Source organism: Artibeus jamaicensis, unplaced genomic scaffold (assembly GCF_021234435.1).
Source record: "Artibeus jamaicensis isolate MK-2021 breed Jamaican fruit bat unplaced genomic scaffold, CSHL_Jam_final contig_554, whole genome shotgun sequence".
In the NCBI taxonomy this organism is placed as follows: domain Eukaryota; kingdom Metazoa; phylum Chordata; class Mammalia; order Chiroptera; family Phyllostomidae; genus Artibeus; species Artibeus jamaicensis.
This window is the reverse complement of record NW_026521885.1, coordinates 1,405,847-1,430,084: the sequence shown is the minus strand read 5'-3', so window position 1 is coordinate 1,430,084 and position 24,238 is coordinate 1,405,847. Positions and strand designations below refer to the sequence as shown.

Sequence of the window (24,238 nt, the reverse complement as noted above, 5' to 3'; positions counted from 1 at the left end):
TTAAGTAGCTAAGAGCTCTTCACAAGATGACAGTTCTAATTAAGTGTTAGAGGTTAGACCTCTAAAAGTCTCTACTGAGATATGACACAGAAACACTTGTGTTTCGGTGTAGTTCTCTCCATCCACGCATTGGCACAGAGCCATAAATGTGCCAAGGATGGACAGCTGGAAATGATGATAACCATAAATGAAGTAATTTGTTTCTCCCTTGAATTACTCCTTTCTCAGTGTGATCACTGGGTTACTGAATCTTGGATCTATTCTCAGAGCTTATAAGGCCATAAAGTTCAGATAGTACTAGCTATGTGGCTGATTCCTGAAATGGCTTAATATGTGTTGTTGCTATTCAGCCTTGATGAGTCTCTGCCTAATTTGTTCAAAGATGCTCCTTTATGGTGTCTCTTTTGAAACTGTAGTGTCTTTTTCAGTCTAGATTTTCATTTACATAGCAAATGTATTAGTAAGGTATGCAAGGAGGCAAGATAGGAGAGAAGGCCACAATACACATAGCTGGCTTTCTAGGTGGACTCGATAATTGATAGGCTTTATCTTCTTTTTTTAAAATATAACATCTTACCCCATTAGGATTTCCTTCCATGCCCTATTTGACCTAACTCATGAGGCTAACATTCCCATCTTCTTGAACATGCCAGCACTTAACAGTTCTGACTATCCCCCTTCTCTAAGTCTGGATGACTTTTGATATAGTAACTGCTTTATCACCATTCTGGGGGATACAGACTGTAAGGAATATTCATAGAAAAGCAGAATGAAGGCACAGGGAAATTAAGGAAATTGCCCAGGTTAAAAAGCAAGTAATTGGCAGTACTCAAGACTCCTAACTTTTAGTGTAGGTATTTATGCATTAGAGACCAGAATACTATTGCTAACAATTATAAAATTATTATGTTTGTTTAAAATGTGTTTATAATTATAGTAAAATTAGGAGCAATGTTAATTATAAAAGCTACTATTGATTAATTACCATGAGGTAGATATTGTGCTATGGGCTTTATAAATATCACCTCACTAGATCCCCCCAACATTCTCTGAGTCTGGTATTTTACATATGATAAAACTAAATCTGAGTGGGGTAAAACACTTTGTTCAAGCTCATATTACTAGTAAGTGGGATTGACAGATTTTCTATTTCAGTTTGTCTCTAAAGCTCATATCGTTAACCAAAATACTATAGGGCTCAAATTTACAACTACAATTTGAACAGAACAGAAAAAAATAAATAGAATTTAAAAGTGAGTAAAAGGAAGTCTTAAATTTAGGGTAATAATACCACCAAGAAAAATAATCAGTTGATCTATAGCAAGCTGTGGTTTGGCAAAAACTCACAAAACATAAATATTGGAATAGCTTTGGTTGTCCATGAAGCTCAACAGGACCTAGACTGTGATGCAGGTAAAGAACCATTTCCTACAACAGTTTTATGCATTGTAAGGAGGATAGTGTCCATAGTAATGAAAGCAAATATTCTACTGACCTCAAACCATGTCCTCAGCCTTGGACTCAATTATGGACTGTTCAGAAAAGACCTACCAGAATGCGAAAGGCAGAGAAACAAGAGAAGGATTTGGCCATCTTCATTCTGGAAATAAACAGATTCATGAGGAACTATTGCCATCATTTCCAAGTCTCTGAAGGCCTGTTTTGAAAAGGAGGGAACAGGTTTTTTCTTTCCCATGTTGCCAGAGAAAGAACTCTAAGATCAGTCAGTGGACTAGCTAGGAGTTAGAAGAAGGCAGATTTTAACTTATAAGATAGGGTTTTTTGCAGCAGTATACAAAGTCAATATTCAGAAAATGAAGGCATTTCTGTGCACCAAAAATGAAATCAGAAACAGAAATCAGAAAAAAAAATCCCATCTACTATAGCAACAAGAAAACTAAAGTACATACAAATAAACCTAACCAAGGAGGTACAAGACCTATATTCAGAAAACTACACAAAACTGAAGAAAGAAATAAAGGAAGACACAAATAAATAGAAGTATATACCATGTTCATGGATTAGAAGAATTAATATAATCAAAATGTCCATACTACCCAAAGCAATTGATAGATTCAACACAATTGCTATTAGAATACCAATGACATATTTCACAGATATAGAACAAACAGTTCAAAAAATTGTATGGAACCATAAATGACCCCAAATAGCTGAAGCAATTTGGGAAAGAAGAACAAAGTAGGACGGATCACAATACTGATATCAAACTATATTACAAGGCCACTGTAATCAAAACAGTCTGATAGTGGCATAAGAATAGAAACATAGATCAGCGGCACATAATAGAGAGCCTAGAAATAAACCCATGTCTTCATGGTCAGTTAATATTCAACAAAGGGGACAAGAGCATAAATAGAGTAAAAACAACCTCTTCAACAAATGGTGTTGGGAGATCTGGACAACTACATGCAAAAGAAAAAAGAAACTCAACCACCAACTTACATCATACAAAAAATAAACTTGAGATGGATAAAAAACTTAAAATATAAGTCACAACATGATAAAAGTCCTAGAGGAGAACATAGGCAGGGAAATCTCAGATGTTCCATTCAGCAATATTTATACCAAGGAGCATAGGAAAGAATAAACACATGGGACTTCATCAAAATAAAAACTTACTGTATGGCCAAAGAAAGCATCAAGAAAATGCAAGGGAATGAGCCGTATGGGAATATATATTTGCCAATGATACCTCGCACAAAGATTTTATCTACAAAATATATAAAGAACTCTCACATGACCTCACTCCAGGAAGACAGACAATCCAACGAAAAAATGGGTAAAGGACTGAAACAGACACATCTCCAAGGAGGACATACAGAGCTCCCAGAGACATATGAAAGGATGCTCAGCATCACTAACCATCAGAGATATGCAAATTATAACTACAATGAGATACCACTTCACACAAGTCAGAATGGCCATCATAAACAGATCAACCAACCAGTGCTGGTGAGGAAAAATGGGAACCCTAGTGAACTGTTGGTGGAAATGCAGACTGGTACAGCCACTGTGAAAAACAGTATGGAATTTCCTCAAAAAACTAAAAATGGAAGTGCCATTTGACCCAGCAATTCCTCTGCTGGGATTATATCCTAAGAATCCTGAAACACCAATTCAAAAGAACCTATGCACCCCAATGTGTTATGCTAAGTGAAATAAGCCAGGTGGTGAAAGATAAATACTATATGATCTCACCTATAAGTGGAACCCAATCAACAAAACAAGCAAGGAAGCAAAATATAACCAGAGACATGGAAATAAGTAACAAACTGACAGTACCAGATGGGAGTAGGGAGAGGGATAATAGGGGAAAGAAAGAGAAGGGTCATTAAGCAACATGTATAAAGGACCCATGGACAAATCCTAAGAGGGGTAAGATTGAGGGTGGGAAATATGGGTGGGAAGGGCACAGGAAAATAGTAGTGGTAAAATGGAGACAACTTTACTTGAACAATAATAAAAATGTCAAAAAAATAAAAAATAGGTTTTTTTCCTAACTAGATTGCTCTCTTACAATAAAATATTTTACCCATTCTTTAATGGAAATGTTTAAATAGAAGCTAGAGGACAACTTTTAGAAATGTTTTACTGGAAATTGCTACTACTGGGAGAATTGGAATGGGGTGTTTAGTAGGTAGAACCATCCCACCTTTACATTCTCTGTTTTTTTACTTTAAAGGAGCCATTTGAGTGAGGTATAACTCCTCCTTTTAAGTAGAAAATTGGTGATCTTATCAGATATGCTCTAAATGTCTTTGAATGGCAACTGGTCCTTATCTTCTCTCTCCCCAGGTGTCACCACTGTTCTCACCATGACCACTCTGAGTATCAGTGCCAGAAACTCCTTACCTAAAGTGGCATATGCGACGGCCATGGATTGGTTCATAGCCGTCTGTTATGCCTTTGTATTTTCTGCGCTGATTGAATTTGCCACTGTCAACTACTTCACCAAGCGAAGTTGGGCTTGGGAAGGCAAGAAGGTGCCAGAATCCCTGGAGATGAAAGTAAGATACAGCAAGGGTGGGGGCTAGGAAGCACTCCCTGAGAGAACTGTATTGGAACCAGAAGTGGGCAGTTTGCAGCCTGTGGGAACTGGCCAGGGCTGTGTGCTATTCACTGGGGTCATCAATCCAGTTCTCAACTGGAATGCTTCTTGGCAATGTGGAATGTTTGCTGGGGGCTAAGAAAAGAGGGTAGGTATCACAGAGGGTTGATGTCTTGTGGTGAAGACCAAACCTAAGTGTGACACTGCAGAATCATGGGAACCCTTTGTATTTACAAAGTCATCCAGAAGAGTGAACTCTATTTTCAACTAAGAAAAATCTCTAGGGCCACCTCTCCCCTTACCTTCCAGTATGTTCCCATTACAGTCAGACCAAAGTGATCATCATTTCTTCTGTGTCTTTGCTTATTTCGTACTCTCTATCTGGAATGTCCTTTTTTTTTTCCTCCTGCCTGGTGAAGATCTACTCATTCTTTAAGACCCAGAGGAAGAGCTGTTTTCTTCATAGAGTCTATCCAGAATCATCCAGATAGCTTTAGCTTTTCTTGAGTTTGGTGATGGTTTGGGGAGGGTGCTCTTGATATTAAAAGCATATTTGTACCAGAGTTATTTGCTTCCTCCCTGGACTGAACAGAGAGCAGTCTTGTGTTACAACCCAAGATAGCCCCGAGGCCGGAAACCAGGCCCAGTCACCACACCCGCAGTGCTAGACCCTATCCTCGACCCCTCACAGGTCTCTTGGGCTCCAACATTCGGGCGCCACTCTGCCGCAGCCCGCTGCGGCAAGGGTGGTCGTGAGGCTGAGCGAGGGACTGAAATAAAGGAGAGGACCAAATGCTCTGCTGGCATAAGGCAAGTTTATTGCGCAGTCTTCTGGCTTATATACAATCTTGGATACAAAGGAGAACAAAGGAGAAGCCTTCTGGCACGTAGCTTACTTCCTTGACCCACAAAGTTTATCTCTTCCCTTAGAGTCCGGACGTTCCCAAGCTAAGATACTTTCTTGGTACATGATGCACAGGCCAAAGATATGAGTTGATGGGAGAAGCGGCTACTTTCTCAAGGGGTCAGAGAACTGTTACAACCCAAGATAGCCCCGAGGCCGGAAAACAGGCCCAGTCACCACACCCGCAGTGCTAGACCCTATCCTCGACCCCTCACAGGCCTCTTGGGCTCCAACATCTTGTCTGAATTATCTTTCTAAATTAGCTAGCATCTTCACACAGCATCTTACTCATAGTAAAAACTGAACAACTGTTAGTTGGGTTGGTGGATGCATGGGAAGATAGAAAAAAATAAACCAACTGAAATTGGTAGAAATAAAACATGAATATAGTGAAATAAAGATTTTTGTCCTTGGCTGATTTAAAATAGTTCAGAACTCTAGATATAGATGAAGATTATTCAAAGACACTAAACAAAACCTGGCAGATGTTGTCACAAAACCATTTCATGAAGAATCATGGAGAAGAGAAAAGATAATGAAGATTTTTTTTTTCAAACAGGAGAAAAAGATACATATTCCATAGAATACATACTGGTGAGTTGGCAAAACTTTAAAATAGATTTTAATTGTTTATTTAGATAAAGTTTATCAACTTCTTCCTATAAATTATGAAGAAATAAGCATGTTTCTATTTTCTACATCTACTCTAACATAGTATTTTTGGTTGGTTTTAATATTATACTTAAACTAGTTTTTACCTTTGTGTCCTTAAAATATTTACTCATCAAACACTTGATTTATCAGCTTTGAACAGGGTATATTAATCTGTCACTTACTACAAAGTGATCTGTCACTTACTACTTATGGAAGTCAGACTTCCATAAGTCTGCCAACAAATCAAACTGCCAGAAGTTAGATTTTCTGACAGTTGTGGTTGTTTTTGTTTTAAAATTTGTTGTTGTCCTTCTTTTGGTTGTGCAAGGAGGTAAAGTATATCTACCTATGCCTCCATCTTGGCTAGAAGTCTACTCATCCTACCTTTCACCTTGTCTTTCTACCAATCCCTGTCATATCCCAAATTTCATTTACTTTACTACCATTTCAGAATTGTCAAATTTCATATCATTTGCATGCTATTATACAGCTACAATTCTTTTTTTATGTTTTCTTTTTTAATTTTATTTAGTTATTTTTAAGTACAGTTTTTTGTCTATTTCTCCCATCCCAGCCCCCCTCGCCCCGTGCTCCCCACCTCCCTCCCATTTCCTCCCCCCCTAGTCCTCATCCCTGTGTCTTTCATACTTGTTCCTCAAAATCCCTCCCATTTTCCCCCTTAAATTCCCTTCCCTCTCCCCTCTGGTCACTGCCCACTGGTCTATTTCAGTGTCTTTGTTTTTATTCTGATTGCTTGTTTGTTTTGTTGTTTAGCTTCCTGTTAAAGGTGAGATCATATGGTATTTGTCTTTCAACACCTGGCCTATTTCACTCAGCATAATGCTTTCCGGTTCCATCCATGTTGTTGCAAAGGGTAGTAGCTCCTTCTTTCTCTCTGCTACATAGAATTCTATTATGTATATGTACCACAATTTTTTAATCCATTCATTTACTGATGGGCACCTAGGTTGCTTCCAGCTCTTGGCTATTGTAAATTGTGCTGCTATGAACATTGTGGTGCATAGGTTCTTCGATATTGATGTTTTAGGATTCTTGGGATATAATCCTAGCAGTGGAATTGCTGGGTCAAAAGGCAGGTCGATTTTTATTTTTCTGAGGAAATTCCATACTGTTTTCCATAATCATTGTACCAGTCTGCAATCCCACCAACAGGGAACTAAGGACCCATTTTCTCTACAACCTCTCCAACATTTGTTGTTTGTTGCTTTGTTTATGATAGCCATCCTGACTGGTGTAAAGTGGTATCTCATTATGGTTTTAATTTGCATCTCTCTGATAGTTAACGATATTGAGCATCTCTTCATGTGTCTCTGGATATTCTGTATGTCCTCCTTGGAGAAGTGTCTGTTCTAGTCCTTTTCCCATTTTTTAATTGGGTTAGATGTCTTCTTAGAGTGGAGTCGTGTAAGTTCTTTGTATATTTTGGAGATTAAACCTTTGTCTGAGGTATCATTGGCAAATATGTTTTCCCATACAGTTGGTTGTCTTGCTAATTTAATACTGTTTTCTTTAGCCATGCAGAAGCTTTTTATTTTGATGAGATCCCATTTGTTTATGCTTTCCTTTATATTCCTTGTCCTAGGGGACATATCAGTAAAAATGTTGCTGAGTGGAATATCTGAGATTTTCTTGCCAATGTTCTCCTTTAGGACTTTAATGCTGTAACAGCTTATATTTAAGTCTTTTATCCACCTTGAATTTATTTTGGTGTATGGTGTAAGTTGGTGCTCAAGTTTCATTTTTTTGCACGTAGCTGTCCAGTTCTCCCAACACCATTTGTTGAAGAGGCTGTCTTTACTCCATTTTATGTTACTGCCCCCTTTGTTGAATATTAATTGCCTGTAGAGAGTTGGGTTGATTTGTGGGCTCTCTGTTCTGTTCCATTGGTCCATGTGCCTGTTTTTATGCCAGTACCAGGCTGTTTTGATTAGAGTGGCCTTGTAATACAGTTTGGTATCAGGTATTGTGATCCCTCCTACTTTGTTCTTCTCTCTCAAAAGTGCAGTTGCTATTCCGGGTCGTTTATGGTTCCATATAAATTTTTGAAGTGTTTGTTCTATGTCTGTGAAATATGCCATTGGTACTTTAATAGGTATTGCATTGAATCTGTATATTGCTTTGGGTAGTATGGACATTTTGATGACGTTAATTCTTCCAATCCATGAACAAGGTATATGTTTCCATTTATTTGTGTCTTCCTTGATTTCTTTCTTCAGTGTTGTGTAGTTTTCTGCATACAGGTCTTTTACCTCCTTGGTTAGGTTTATTCCCAGATATTTTATTTTTCTTTTTGCTATATCAAATGGCATTTTTCCTTGATTTCTGCTTCTGCTGATTCATTGTTAGTACACAAAAATGCCTTTGATTTCTGGATATTGACTATGTATCCTGGTGTTTTGCCAAATTCGTTAATTAGTTCCAGCATTTTTGGGGTAGAGTCTATAGGATTTTCCATGTACACTATCAGGTCATCTGCAAACAGTGACAGTTTTGCTTCCTCCTTTCCTATTTAGATGCCTTTTATTTCCTTTTACTTCCTGATCGCTGTGGCCAAAACTTGCAAAACTATATTGAATAGAAGTGGTGAAAGTGGACATCCTTGTCTTGTTCCTGATCTTAGTGGAAAAGCTTTTAGTTTTTGCCCATTGAGTATGATATTGGATGTAGGTCTCTCATAAATGGCCTTTATTATATTGAGGAATGCTCCCTCTATTCCCACTTTGCTGAGTGTTTTTATCATAAATGGGTATTGTACCTTATCAAAAGCTTTTCTGCATCTATTGATATGATCATATGATTTTTGTCTTTGCTTTTGTTTATGTGATGAATTACATTTGCTGATTTGCGAGTGTTGAACCATCCTTGCATCCCTGGGATTGAGCCCACTTGGTCATGCTGTATAATCTTTTGGATATATTGTTGGATGCGATTTGCCAATATTATGTTGAGGATTTTAGCTTCTATGTTCATCAGTGATATTGGCCTGAAATTTTCTTTCTTTGTTGTATCTCTATCTGGTTTTGGAATTAGGATGATGCTGGCTTCATAAAAGGAGTTTGGGAGTTTTCCATTCTTTTGAATTTTCTGGAATAGCCTGTGAAGAATAGGGGTTAGCTCTTCCTTAAATGCTTTGTAGAATTCTCCTGTGAAACCATCTGGTCCAGGGATTTTGTGTGATGGGAGTTTTTTTGATTATTGCTTCAATTTATTTTGCTGTTATTGGTCTATTCAGGTTTTCTACTTCTTTTTCATTTAGTTTTGGAAGATTATATTTTTCTAGAAATGTGTCCATTTCCCCTAAGTTTTCAAATTTCTTGGCATACAGTTCTTCATAGTAATTTCTACAATCCTTTCTATTTCTGTGGTATCAGTTGTAATCTGTCCCGTTTCATTTCTGATTGTGTTTATTTGTGTCCATTCCCTTCTTTTCTTGATGAGCCTACTTAAAGGCTTGTCTATTTTGTTTATCTTTTCAAAGAACCAACTCCTGGATTCATTGATCCTTAGAATTGTGCTTTTACTCTCTATGCCATTTAGTTCTGCTCTGATCTTGGTTATTTCCTTCCTTCTAATTGCTTTGGGCTGTTTTTGTTGTTGTTTCTCAAGTTATTGCAGGCATAGAGTAAGTTTGTTTGTTTGAAATGTTTTATCTTCTTTAGGTAGGCCTGTATTGCTATAAACTTCCCTCTCAGGACTACCTTCACTGTGTCCCATAAGTTTTGGGTTGTTGTGAGATCATTTTCATTTGTTTCCAGAAATGTTTTGATTTCTTCCCTAATTTCATTCTTGACCCATTCGTTGTTTAATAGCATACCATTCAGTCTCCATGATTTTAGGTGCTTTTGGTTTTTTCCTTTGTGGTTGATTTCCAATTATAGTCCCTTGTGGTCAGAGAAGATGCTTGGTATGATTTCAATTTTCTTAAATTTTTTGAGGCTCGTTTTGTGTCCTATCATGTGGTGTATTTTTGAAAATGTTCCATGTGCACTTGAAAAGAATGTGTATTTAGCTTCTTTGGAATGAAGGGCTCTGTATATATCAGTTAAGTCCATTTCATCTAGGGTGTTGTTTAATGCCACAATATCTTTGTTGATATTTTGTTTGAAAGATCTGTCCATTTTTGATAGTGGGGTGTTAAAATCCCCTACTATAATTGTGTTGCTGTCAATATCTTTCTTGAATTACCCTAAGATTTTCTTGATATTTGGGTGCCCCTCTGTTTGGTGTATATATGTTTACCATGTTAATGTCTTCTTGGTGGATTCTTCCCTTGAGTATTATGAAGTGACCTTCTGGGTCTCTCTTTATGGCCCCTTTTTTTGAAGTCTATTTTGTCTGATATGAAAATTGCTACCCCAGCTTTTTTTTTCTTGTCCATTTGCTTGGAAAACTTGTTTCCAGCCTTTCACATTTAGTCTGTGATGGTCTTTTGTCCTGAGGTGGGTCTCTTGTAGGCAGCATATGTGTGGGTCATGCTTTCTTATCCATGACGCTATTCCATGTGTTTTGATTGGAGCATTTAATCCATTTACATTTAAGGTTATCATTGATAGGTACTTATTCATTGCCATTTTTGTACCTGTATTCCTCTCTGTCTCCCTCTTTTCCTTCCTTGCCTTAAAGCAGTCCTTTTAGTATTTCTTGTAGAGCTGGTTTGGTGGAGGCATATTCTTTTAGGCTTCTTTTGTCTTGGAAGCTCTTTATTTGGCCATCTATCTTGATTGAGAGCCTTGCTGGGTAAAGTAGCCTTGGTTGTAGGCCTCTGGTTCTCATTACTTGGAATGTTTCTTGCCATTCTCTTCTTGCTTGAAGTGTTTCCATTGAGAAGTCAGTAGCTACCCTTATTGGGGCTTCCTTGTATGTTACTTCTTTTTTCTCCCTTGCTGCCTTTAAGATTCTCTCTTTGTTTTGGAATTTTGCCATTTTGATGATGATGTGTCTTGAAGTGGCCTCCTTGTGTTCCTCTTGATTGGGACTCTGTGTGAATCCTGGATTTGTGTGACTTTTTCTCTCATCAAATTAGGAAAGTTTTCTCATTACTCTTTTAAATATGTTTTCTATCCCTTGTTCTTCTTCGTCTCCTTCTGGTATTCCTATTATTTGGATATTTTTATGTTTCATATTGTCTTGCATTTCTCTTAATCCCTCTCCATTCTTTCTGAGCCTCTTCTCATTTTCTTGCTCTTTCTGTGAGATGCTTTCTACTATTCCTCCAACTTGCTAATCAGATCCCCTGCTTTATCTATCCTACTTTTGAAACTTTGTATTATGTTCTTCATTTCGGAAATTGTATTCTTCATTTCCTCTTGTCCCTTGCTGATATTTTCTTTTTCCTTTTTCATGTTGATGTAGTTGGCAGAGAGATCATTGTAGTTCCCCTGTAGTTTCTGATAGCTCATTGTGAGCTGTTTGAACTTCGTAGTAACCAGTGCTTTGAATTCACTATGTGATAGTTGATTAGCCTCCATTTCATCTAACTTTCTTTCTGAAGTTTCTTCTCTTTCTTACATTTGGGGATTGTTTCTTTGTCTTCCCATTTTTTGAGACTTTCCTATTAGTCTCAGCTTCTAAAATTGATATGTTCTGACTCCCTGGTTTTATGGTGTGAACTTCTGTGGTATGATACCTGTGAAGTTTAGTGGTGCAGACTCCTTCAGGTATGTTGTTCTCCGTCTCCACTTACTCTCATGCTGGTCCCCGCATTGGTCCCTGCGCTGGTCGCCTACCACTGCTGAGTGTCCTGCCTCCTGTAGCCAACTCCTCCAGCACCCAGGCTCATTGCTACTGCAGTGGCACAGGGGTCGAGAGTGTCCCAGCTCCCGTAGCTGACTCCTCTTGGCGACCAGGCCCATCACAGGGACCTCGAGTGTCCCGATTCCCCTACCTGACTCCCTGGTGTCCTGTCCCGTTGCTATGGCAGCGGCACAGGAGCCAAGAATGTCCCTTCTCCCATACCTGACTCCTCTGATGCCCAGGCCCATCATAGGGGTTTGGAGTGTCCGGCTCCCATAGCTGACTCCCCGGCACCCAGGCCTGTCTCTATGGCAGCGGCACAGGGGCCTCTAGTGTCCTGGCTCCCGTACCTGACTCCCAGGCATTCAGTCCCATCGCTATGGGGGCGGCGTGTGTCCCAGCTCCTGTAGCTGACTCTGCCACTGTCTGGTGTTTCAGCGTTGGTCACAGTCTCTGGTTTTTTAATTTCATAAATGCTGGGTAACCGATGGTTTATTGTGCTGTTTCTCTACAGATCTGCCAGGATTTTTACCCACAAGTACAGGAGCTAGAATCCGCTTCACCCTACTACATTGCCATCTTCCCAGCCTCCTAAGGCTGTACCAGTTTACATTTCTCAAATTGCACAAGGGTTCCAATTTTTCTACATCCTTTCAATGTTTGTTATTTTCTGGTTTTGTTGTTGTTACTGATAGTAGGCATCCTAGCAGGTATGAGGTGATACCTCATTGTGGTTTTTTATTTATATTTCCCTAATGACCAGTGATGTTAAGCATCTTTTCATGTGCTTGCTGGCCATTTGTATATTTTCTCTGGATGAATGCCTATTCAAGTCCTTTTCCCATTTTAGAAACTGATGTTCATTGTTTTTTCATTGCTCTGACTCTTCTTTGAGTTGCAATTATGACATACTCTATTACTTTGCCCCACTTGTGAAAACTGTGATTCAGGAATGTTAGATGGCTATTAGGGAATAGACGCAGAGGTGCTGGGCCATATCTGCATATACTATGTAGTCCTGGCTGGGTGTCAAGTACCTTCAGACCTATGACTAACCCTCTAATTTGTATTTCTGGAAATAGACAAGAGTGTTATTTGAAGCAAATTCTTGAGTTGGACATGCATTGGTCCATAAAAGTTTTTATTGCCTTATCTCAAAACCCACAGGAAGTAGCTTTCTAAAAGGAAAGTTATCCCTGTGCTTGGGTCAACTTGTAGAAGTAAGTTTCAGTTTTGTCATATGGGAATTACTGAGCTATATAGAGATATGCTCTCTGTATAGGAGAGGTCAAGACTCAGGAGGTACAAACTGCAGGTCACATGGAGAATTTTCAGTTTGGTTGTGTCTGACATTTTATCATTTAGTAATCATCTATTTCATGCCTAAGAGCCAGGTATTTGGCTAAGGAGGTAAGAATAAAATTGCAACTTGGTCAAAGTTAAGTCAGTCTAGTTTGTATCTATCAAATTCCAGAGCATAGAGAAATATTAGAAAACTAGATGCAGAAATATTAACCAATAATCTCTGACTCCTGCTCCTGTCTTACACCACAATATTTGCTTTGATTTCCTTCTTTGGCAGTTTAGTTAGAAATTATGCTGGCTGATTAAAATATGCCATGTTGGAAAAAGCAAGATAAATGAAAACATAATTTTTCTTTATTACTTAAAAAATATGCAATTAAATCAAATGCTGCTTCTCCCCATCTATAGAACACAAAGCACCTATGGAGTTAAAGAAAGTGTTTGCTGCTCAGAATGATTGTTTTGGAGACTTGATCATAATTAGCTTATAAAATGACTAAATAAAATAACATTTGAAAGCTTCCAGCAACGTTAGTGTAGTAGGCTGTTTTCTTTCTTTTCTTTTTTCTTTTTCTTTAATTTTTTGTGCCTACCCATGAGAAAAAGAGATTACTAAGCAAATTAATAAGTAAGCAGGCAAACATGTAAAGTGCACTTTAATCTAAATGATGAGGGGCATTTAGCAGCAGGCCTCTACTCACACAATTGATTTGCTAATTATAAATGAGTCCCATGTAGTATTTAAAGCATTTACAAGAACTTTATAAGCCTTAGAGTTCTGCCCCCCCCTTCTATTTGTAGCAATATGACTGCAATCCTTAAAGAAAAAGACCAGTATTGCTTTTTAAATGTTATACTAGTCAGACTATTCATTTACTTAAATCATCATCCTTTCATTTGTCCCACTCTCCTTTGATTGAAAACCCTGAAGCTAGGACAGGAAAGCAAAACAGGAGGACATGACACCCAAGGTCTTTGCCATGCACACTGTGATTCAGCTGCAGCAGACTCCTTGTCAGCCCTCAAACAAGCAGTTCCTTTGGCCTGAGCACTGGCTTGTGCTGCATCTTTATGTGATTAACCCCTGCTCTTTTTTTTTTGCAACCAAGCTCATAAACCTCATTGCCTTCTCTGAGCCACCATTTCCAACACCTGTAGGTACCTTCTCCCTCTCTGTGTTGAATTAATATCACACTCTGCTCATATCTGTTAGAGCCCTAATCACATTATATGGCCATAATGTATTATTCACAAGTCTATCCAGTGGATTATGAGCTCCTGAAAAACAGGGCTTAAAACACACATACATCTCTTAACTTTCCCACCTCTCCATAAATACCTAACATAGTTCTTGGCCCAGTAGATACTCAGAAAATATTTGGCAAATGTTATTGTTAGGATCAGGAAGATAAATGGCAGTGTGGTCTAAAGGGGAAAATTAGATCAAAATGGGCACTCTTAAGTAAAGAAGAAAACAAATAGAGATTAGGAGAAAGAGGTAAGTAAGAGAGGATGGAAATAGAAAAACCCAAGAAGGAAACACATAGGAAGCGGAGGAGTCAAGAGGTGAAACACAGATGCTGGGAAGCAAAGTAACACTGAGAAAGGGAACAATGTGAGGTGTGTGAAATTAGGGCAATAAAACTAGTCATCACTTTTTATCAGATACTTTTGGGCATTTCTGAAGCTCATCTATCCCCACTTGTCACTAGAAACAAAGAGGGATGGAAAGAAGAAAGGCCAGAGTGGGAAGTGAGGCAGCAAACACTACAGACTATGAAGTTGGCCACTGACTTTGGCCTGAGTCTGGGACTGGCCTGCTCCCTTGGCCTCCCCATCCTCAGCCTCTCTTTTCTAACCAAGGCCTAAGCTTTGTCTCTTCTCTTTTCTACATGGAGGGCTCATATATACACAAGTTATATATGTGAAAACTAATGAACACATGTGTGCATACTTGTTTCCCATTGAGTAGTTTTTACTCTGAAAAGAAATCCAAAGGAGAGTGTCGTAGCAAGCCTTTAGCTATCCCTGCCCTTACTGTGTCAGAGGGGAGCACTTGCATAGTTCCCGGGGGAGGCTGTGGCTCTGGCCTGCAGCCTTGCAAGAGTGATATACCCTGGAGTGCCTCCTAGCTTGCTGAACATATTTACTGTGCATGAAGGGTGAGATATTGTTGTAATGATGCATATAAACATACAGTATTATTTATTGTGTCTTTAAGACAAAATTACTTTCAGACTCACTGAGCTCTCTTCCCCACAGGAGATGTGCCACTTGATGGCTGAAGCCTTTTGGAGTTATTTCTCGGGTAACCAAAAAGTGTCTTGTGCCTATAGAAAGCAGCATGGAACAGTCCTGGATAAAAGTCAGGAGCCCAGGTGGCTATTGTGGGCTCTGCCACTCAGTCTGGGGCTTTTTCTCATCTGTCAAATGGGCATAATCTCGCCCACCTCCTCATTAGGATTACTGTGAGGGTGAAATCACATCATAATGCAGGACCCTGTGACCAACATTTCATAGTTTTCAAGTGATTTCTACCAACATTTTCTCATCTGATTCTGTCAACAACCCTGTCAAATATTTTAATCCTCATTTTACAGATGGAGAAACTAAAGCTCAAAGAGGAGAAGTTACTTGGTCAAAGCCACATAGCTAGTTAACCAGGATGATGCAAATTTTCTAGACACAAACCTGGCTACTCAGTACTATTGGCCTTAGGGCCCCTGTTTAACTTCCCTCAGGTTTCCTCCTTTCCATAGCCTCTGAAGGTGCTCAGTGTAAAGAATTAATTAGCTCTTTTTGTTCCCTCTTTTCCCCTACTTTTTCTGGTCCCTAGAAGAAAACACCAGCAGCCCCGACAAAGAAAACCAGCACTACCTTCAACATCGTGGGGACCACCTATCCCATCAACCTGGCTAAGGACACTGAGTTCTCTACCATCTCCAAGGGCACTGCTTCCAGTGCTTCCTCAACCCCAACAATTATTGCTTCACCCAAGACCACCTATGTGCAGGACATCCCAGCTGAGACCAAGACCTACAACAGTGTCAGCAAGGTTGACAAAATTTCTCGCATCATCTTTCCTGTGCTCTTTGCCATTTTCAATCTGGTCTATTGGGCCACATATGTCAACCGGGAGTCAGCTATCAAGGGCATGATCCGCAAACAGTAGATAGTGGCAGGGCAGCAACCAGAGCACAGTATACCCCAGGACTGTGCATCTACGCACCCAAACCCAGGGCTTCCCTTGATGTGTTTGAAAATACTTCTTTTTAATCCTCTACCAAGCTGTGACTCTCAATTCGTATTTATGAATCTCAATTTAAAAAAATGAACAGAAAAATTACTAGTCTCTTTAACATTGCTGAATGTACTCTCATCAGAACCAAACACTGCCATTTGTCCAGAAGCTCATCTTAGTGTGACAGTCACCCCAGCTGAAGGCACTGCATGTATTTCATTGCACTTTACCCATCGCAAAACAGACTTTATTACCTGTAGTAGGAGCCCTGGCTGTTTAAAGGCCCAGACCAAGAAGTATTGTTGATTGGTCCAGATCAGATGATTCTGACTCAGTAGGGAGCCAGGCAGGGCTGTTCTATGTGGTCCTGCTTACCACATTCCCCATTAGGCATTAGTACTAATAGTAAAGGCAGGTGTCAGTGCTCTCCTCTGAACATGGCCTCCAGCCTCTTTATTGGCTTAGAGGTTAGTGGGGACAATTGCAGCTCACCAATGTCTACCATGTATGGCCAAAACCAATAGAGCAAACTGGGCCAGCCTGACACCAATGTGGCTAGTGCCCTGCCATGTGTAGGCCCTCAGGAAATTAGTATCTTTTTTGGGGGTATATCTCTCCTCCAGGAAAGCTCTCTTCACTCAAGCCTTCAACCCTATATCCAGCTGGACACTGCTTAGTTTGGACTCATTGCTGCCTGCAAACTCATTAGGAAAAGGAGCAAGTATTTTTAAAATTTATACTAAAAAGGTACAAATGGAAACAAAAAAGATCTAGATCAAAGGCTTATACAAATAATTTTTAAGATTAGAGTAGTAGGAAAAGTTATTTCCCTGCCAAGGCAACTAGTCATGTACTGGATGGAACAAGAGATTTGGGCTGGGTGGTAGTTGACACTTGAAGATTTGCTCAGAAGATAAGAGCCAGTGGCAGATGAAAATCAAAATCTTCCTTCCATACCTTCCACATTCCACACCCTAGCCCAGGCCCAAGAACTTTGCTCCCAGTAAGTCAGGGAATTCTGGCCCTCTGTTAATGCTGATTTCAAGAGTGGAGGGGGTGCTGTTAATCAGAGTCTAGTTAATTTTTGAGTCAACTAAATCATTAAGTTTATTACCAGTTTGATAATGTATTATTTAGGGGACATTTGATTTTATTTGTTCTTAATGTGAGTAAAAGACAGTTATAATTATAAAATTTTTATAAGGTAGATAAACTAAGTATTTGACATTTGAGTGACTTGCCTAGACTCCTTACAAGGGTATGTAATATGGAATCATTATGTGCATTTTTCCAAAGGCCAAAATGAAGACAACAAGATTGAGAAGGCAAGTCCACATTAACCTCAGAATCAGCACAGTCTTAACAGGCCTAATGGGTCCTGAATGTGATTTGCTTGGACACCAAAAATATTTTTAGAAAATCACAATGCATTACCCAAGTAGACCAATTTTAATAGTCATGGCTCAAGGAAATGAGATTAAGATGGCAGCCCCAGCCACTCATCCAAAGTATCCTAGAAGTCCAAAGTAAAGTCACAGATAGTACCCAAAACAGATTTTCCATGTGTACCCCTGAACAAAGCTCTTAAGGGATCTATCATTAGATGCTGGTTGCCTTTTCACCTATCCTTTCCCCATCATCTGCTTCCTTGCCATTGCTGGGATAATGCATGCCAGTCCCATTATTCCTAAGACTGTGTCTGTAGGTAAATTCATGACTAGAAGAGTGTAGCATTGTGGATATGTGGGGATGGGGGTGGGGGTGGGGCTGTTAATGATTGTATTAAGGAATTAGAATGGAAGCCTGACCTTTGCCTCTTTGTAGAAATTGTGTTTCCAAATGCTTTGGTGCAATGTTTTGTGGCTGTTTATTAAACTTTCTGACTTGTACTCAGGCTGGAAAACTTTTTTAAATCACTCTTTGCCTAACATAAGTGGTACTCTGTTCTTGGTTTTCACCACCATTCTCATGCCACCCCTATTTTCTACTTTTAACACCAATGGAATATGCTGGAAAAAATGCATATCTCCAGCAAGAGGCCTATTACAGTGATCCAAAATAGAACCCAGGTGAAAACATAGCTTGATTAATTCAGCAGTCTTATTATAAAATATGACAGAGAAGGAAACAGTTGTGTTGCTTCCTCTGCAAAATTCACCCAGTTTCAGGAAACAGTGCTATTTACATTGCAATTCTAAAGGCTTTCCCTTTCCATTGATTACTGTTTCCCTTATGAAATAGTTCCATTAGGCAGAGAGAGAGTGAGTGTCTGGTTGGTTGATCCATGTGTTGGGAAATGTATGATGACCCTTGTTTACTGGAATTAGGAACAATCTAAGAAATAATCTCATGAGATGTGCTTGAGGAAATCATCTGAACCCTAAGGGATGGGAAAAGTCTCATTGGGAGAGCATTTCAAATCATATAAAACATTTTCTTGTGTGAAATAACATCAGGGACTTGCACATTCTGACCCTTGGTGCATGTTCCAGCCCTGTGGTCATCTGATGTATGCCCTGCTGCTGCAGGCATTCCACAGCCTCTGCCCAGTTCCACTATACCCCCAGAAAAACCATGTGAGGCACATATGGCTGCTTCCCTAATAAAAGGTATTTAAGTGTTGTTTCCTTGAGAAGCTTCTGAATCCACTTTGCTTTGAAAAATATCCCTCTAGTCTTGGAAAGCTCCAGCTGTTCTCATCAACACTTCCATTGATGAATTCCCCTAGAATTTGAAACTTATTCAGAGAAATGAACACCTAGATTTAAGCCAGGGCTTGATCCCACCAGAGTTTCTATGTGATATGGGGCAAGCCCCTCCCCTGAGCTGAGGCTTAGTTTCCCCATTAGTAAAATGGAATTCTGATCAGAGCCAAGTCAACACAGTACCCTTTCTAGCAGCTGCCCCAGTGTGCCACTCTACCCCTGAATATCACCACAAAATGGAGCCCCCATAAAGCTCAACCAAGGGCCCTGACCAGTGTGGCTCAGTTGTTTGAGCATTGTCCCATAGAGGGAAAGGTCACTGGTTTGATTCTCAGTCAGGCACATGCCTGGGTTGTGGGTTCAGTCTCTGGTTAGTGCATGAACAAGAGGCAACCAATTGATGTTTCTCACAATAAGCGTTCTCTCCCTCTCTTCCTCCCTACTCCTCTTTCTAAAATAAATAAAACTTTTTTAAAAAGCTCAACTCAGGAACACAAAAACATCTTCCTTCGGCTGCCTGTCTCACAGCTCAGATGCATTAGCGGCTGCAAAAAAAAAAAGATTTAAATATTAAGTAAGAACAGCAAAGAGGCTAAACCTGGGAATGCAGAGGATGAACACTCAGTTCCAGTAGTGATCTCCTTTATCTCCCCAGCATATGTTTGGCCTGAGATTCATTTGGCAGTATCTTGTGTGAAAAGATGCAGCATTATTAGTTGTCCAGGTCCAGTCCCAGCATGGGTAAAGTTTGGTTCTAAATTGAGAGTGCTAATGAAGTATTGATGTTGGGCAGAGGACTCCAGGTAAACCAAGAACACAGATCAGGAACAAAAAATATCTCCCACTTTGTTTCTTCTCCAAAAGTTCAGCTTAAGGAAGAATGAAAACCCTCAGAAGGGCACTCCCTAAGCTTTTCTGTCACTAACTCAAAAGAATTCATGATATCTGCACGTACCACTTCTGCCTTCCCTTCTTTCAGACAAAAGGTGGCCTCCCTTCTGGCTGAGACCAGTCCTTCATTTGTTCATACCTGCTTCTGTTTTCTGTAAGAATCCTACTTTTGTTGTCTGCTCTCAGTGAAGCTACTCTTGTTGAGTCACAACTGCCCTAGTTACTAAAATATAAGACATTTTTCAGTTATCTTACTTGATCTGTCAGCAGATTTTGATACTGTTCACAATAAATTTATTCTTTGGTTATCATGACACCACAATATCTTGATATCATTTTTTCTTGCTACCTTTCTGTTTCTTATGTTTTTCTTATTTAACTTCTTCATCTCTTAAAGGCCAGAGGTACCACAATGTTTTCCTCTCACTCTGCACACTCTCTAAATGATCTCAAATGTCTTGATGACTTCAGTGATTGTATCATTCCATTGTTGTTTGTTGTATAACAAACCACCACCAACTTTAGTGCCATAAAATAACTACTGTTAATTATCTCCATGTGTCAGGAATGTGGACGGGGTATATCAGGGATGACTTACATCTGCTCCACAATGCCAATGTCTTCATAAAGGAAGACTGAAACAAGTGGAGATGACTTAAATACTGAAACATCTGATGATGGAGAATCCACTTCCAAGCTCCCTTGGAAGGGGATTCTATGGAGAGTTAAAGATGTGTAGTTGCCCAGCCTTCAGTCTTGTTCAGCTGGGAAAATACTGGGGACTAACCTGAGATGATAAAAAAGGTTATGGATGCCAGACCAGTGGAGGGATTCTTCACGTGTCAGGCAGCTGAGTAGTAATGGTTGAAGGACATATTCAACTACACATGGCCTTTCCTAAACAAAAATTACATGATCATATCAATAGATGTGCAAAAATTATTTGATAAGGCACAGCACCCATTTACAATTTTTAAAAAAACCAACAAAGTGGGAATAGAGGAAGAATTCCTCAACCTAATAAAGGCCATATACAAGAAATCTACGGCCACCATCATACTCAATGGACAAAACCCAAAAACTTTCCCACTGAGATCAGGAACAAGACATGGATGTCCACTTTCACCACTTATATTCAACATAGTATTGGATGACCTAGCCACAGTAACCACACAAGAAAAAGACATAAAAGGCATCCAAATCAGAAAGGAGGAAGCAAAACTGTCATTGTTTGCAGATGACGTGATAATGCACATAGAAAATCCTATAGACTCCACCAAAAAACTACGCAAGTTAATAAGTGAATTTGGGCAGACAGCAGGATACAAAGTCAATATTTAGAAGGCAGAGGCATTTTTGTACACCAACAATGAAATATCAGAAACAGAAGTCAGGAAAAAAATTCCATCTACTGTAGCAACAACAACAAAAAATAAAGTACCTAGGAATAAATCTAACCAAGGAGGTATAAGACCTGTATGCAGAAAACTACACAACACTGAAGAAAGAAATTAAGGAAGATACAAACAAATGGAAACATATACCTTGTTCATGGATTGGAAGAATTAACGTCATCAAAATGTCCATACTACCCAAAGCAATATACAGATTCAATGCAATACCTATTAAAGTACCAATGGCATATTTCACAGACATAGAACAAACACTTCGAAAATTTATATGGAACCATAAACGAGCCCAAATAGCAGCTGCTCTTTTGAGAAAGAAGAACAAAGTAGAAGGGATCACAATACCTGATATCAAAGTGTATTACAAGGCCACTGTAATCAAAACAGCCTGGTACTGGCATAAAAACAGGCACATAAACCAATGGAACAGAACAGAGAGCCCAGAAATCAACCCAACTCTCTACAGTCAATTAATATTCAACAAAGGGGGCAGTGACATAAAATGGAGGAAAGATCGCCCCTTCAACAAATGGTGTTGGGAGAACTGGACAACTACAAGCAAAAAAATGAAACTTGAGCACCGACTTACACCATACACCAAAATAAATTCAAGGTGGATAAAAGACTTAAGTGTAAGCCGTGACACCATTAAAGTCCTAGAGGAGAACATTGGCAAGAAAATCTCAGATATTTCACGCAGCAACTTTTTTTACTGATATATCCCCTAGAGCAAGGAATGTAAAGGAAAGAATTAACAAATAGGATCTCATCAAAATAAAAAGCTTCTGCATGGGTAAAGAAAACAGTATTAAATTAGCAAGACAACCAACTGTATGGGAAAACATATTTGCCAATGATACCTCAGACAAAGGTTTAATCTCCAAAATATACAAAGAACTTACACGACTCCACTCTAAGAAGACACCCAACCCAATTAAATAATTGGAAAAGGACTGGAACACACACTTCCCCAAGGAGGACATACAGAACATTCAAAAACACATGAAGAGATGCTCAATATCATTAGCTATCAGAGAGATGCACATTAAAACCACAATGAGATATCACTTTACACCGGTCAGGATGGCTATCATAAACAAAGCAACAAACAACAAATGTTGGAGAGGTTGTGGGGAAAAGGGGTCCTTAGTCCACTGTTGGTGGGATTACAGACTGGTACAACCATTATGGAAAACAGTATAGAATTTTCTCAGAAAAATAAAAATCGACCTGCCTTTTGACCCAGCAATTCCACTGCTGGGATTATATCCTAAGAATCCTAAAACATCAATATCGAAGAACCTATGCACCACAATGTTCATAGCAGCACAACTTACAATAGCCAAGAGTTGGAAGCAACCTAGGTGCCCATCAGTAAATGAATGGATCCAAAAATTGTGGTACATATACACAATGGAATTCTATGCTGCAGAGAGAAAGAAGGAGCTACTACCTTTTGCAACAACATGGATGGAACTGGAAAGCATTATGCTGAGTGAAATACTCCAGGTGCTGAAAGACAAATACCATATGATCTCACCTTTAACAGGAAGCTAAACAACAAAACAAACAAGCAAGCAGAAAAAAAAAAGACACTGAAATAGAGAACAGGGGATAGTGACCAGAGGGGAGAAGGAAGGGAAGTTAAGGGGGAAAAGGGAGAGGGATTTGGAGGAACAAATAGGAAGGACGCAGGGACGAGAACTAAGGGGGGTGGAAAAGGGAGGGAGGTGGGGAGCAAGGGGCGGGGGAGGCTGGGATGGGAAAAATAGACAACTGTACTTGAAAAATAACTAAATAAAATTAAAAAAATAAATAAAATTCGAGCACCAACTTACACCATACACCAAAATAAATTCAAGGTGGATAAAAGACTTAAATATAAGCCATGACACCATTAAAGTCCTAGAGGAGAACATTGGCAGGAAAATCTCAGATATATCATGCAGCAACATTTTTACTGATATGTCCCCTAGAACATTGGACATAAAGGAAAGAATAAACAAATGGGATCTCATCAAAATTAAAAACATTTGCCCAGCTAAAGAAAACAGCATTAAAATAGAAAGAGAACCAACTGTATGGGAAAACATATTTGCCAATGATTCCTCAGGCAAGGGTGTAATCTCCAAAATATACAAAGAACTTACATGACTCCACTCTAAGAAGAGAAGCAATCCAATGAAAAAGTGAGCAAAGGACTTAAACAGATACATCTCCAGGGAGGACATACAGAGGATCCAGAGAGACATGAAAAGATACTCAATATCACTAGCTATCAGAGAGATGCAAATTAAAAGCACAATGAGATACCACTTTACACCAGTCAGGATGGCTATCATAAACAAAGCAACAAACAACAAATGTTGAAGAGGTTGTGGGGAAAAGGGGACCTTAGTTCACTGTTGGTGAGATTGCAGACTGGTAAAACCACTATGGAAAACAGTATGGAATTTCCTAAGAAAACTAAAAATGGATCTACCTTCTGAGACAGCTATTCCACTGCTAGGATTATACCCTAAGAATGCTGAAACACCAATCCAAAAGAACCTATGCACCACAATGTTCATAGCAGCACAATTTACAATAGCCAAGTGCTGGAAGTAACCTAGGTGCCCATTAGTAAATGAATGGATACAAAAACTATGATATATTTACACAATGGAATTCTATACACAGAAAGAAAGAAGGAGCTTCTACCCTTTGCAACAGTATTGATGGAACTGGAAAGCATTATACTGAGTGAAATAAGCCAGGCAGTGAAAGACAAATGCCATATCATTTCACCTTTAAGAGGAAGCTAAACAACAAAACAAACAAGGCAGCAAAATATAACCAAGGACACTGAAATAGCTAACAGGCTGACAGAGATCAGAGGAAAAAGGTGAGGGAATTTCAGGGGAAAAGGGGTAGAAGGGATAAGAGAAACAAGTATAAAGGACACATTGACAACAACTAAGGGGCGTGGAAATGGTAGGAATATGTGGAGCACTGGGGGAGTTAGCTGGGATGGGAATAAAAGACGGACTGTACTTGAGCAACAATTAAAATAAATAAATTTTAAAAATAATATTTAAAAAATGAAAGAAGTAGGTTAAGCCCCCAAATATTCATGCCATATCAGCTTTGGAACTGGTCATTATCGTTTGAACCCTACTCCAAGACTTTTCTCAAAGCCTGCCATGAGGGCACTGATGAGTGTAAGCTTATGCAGGCTACACTCTGGAAAAAAGATAGACACCTACTGTACCATCCTGGAACCTCCTGCTCTCTGTATCCACATGGTACTTGGCCTGGTTAAATCTC

General features: G+C 39.3%; 1 protein-coding gene across 1 annotated transcript in view; it reads left to right on the top strand.

Annotated features, from left to right (window-relative positions):
* Nucleotides 1–15,906, top strand: part of GABRA3 (gamma-aminobutyric acid type A receptor subunit alpha3) — a 361,284-nt gene extending 345,378 nt beyond the window's left edge. The window contains exons 11-12 of the mRNA XM_037133321.2: nucleotides 3,817–4,028; nucleotides 15,523–15,906. Of these exons, the coding sequence (XP_036989216.1) occupies nucleotides 3,817–4,028; nucleotides 15,523–15,858 (548 nt within the window). The 3' untranslated portion in view covers nucleotides 15,859–15,906. The remainder of the gene's footprint in view (nucleotides 1–3,816; nucleotides 4,029–15,522) is intronic.
* The last annotated feature ends 8,332 nt before the right edge of the window (nucleotides 15,907–24,238 follow it).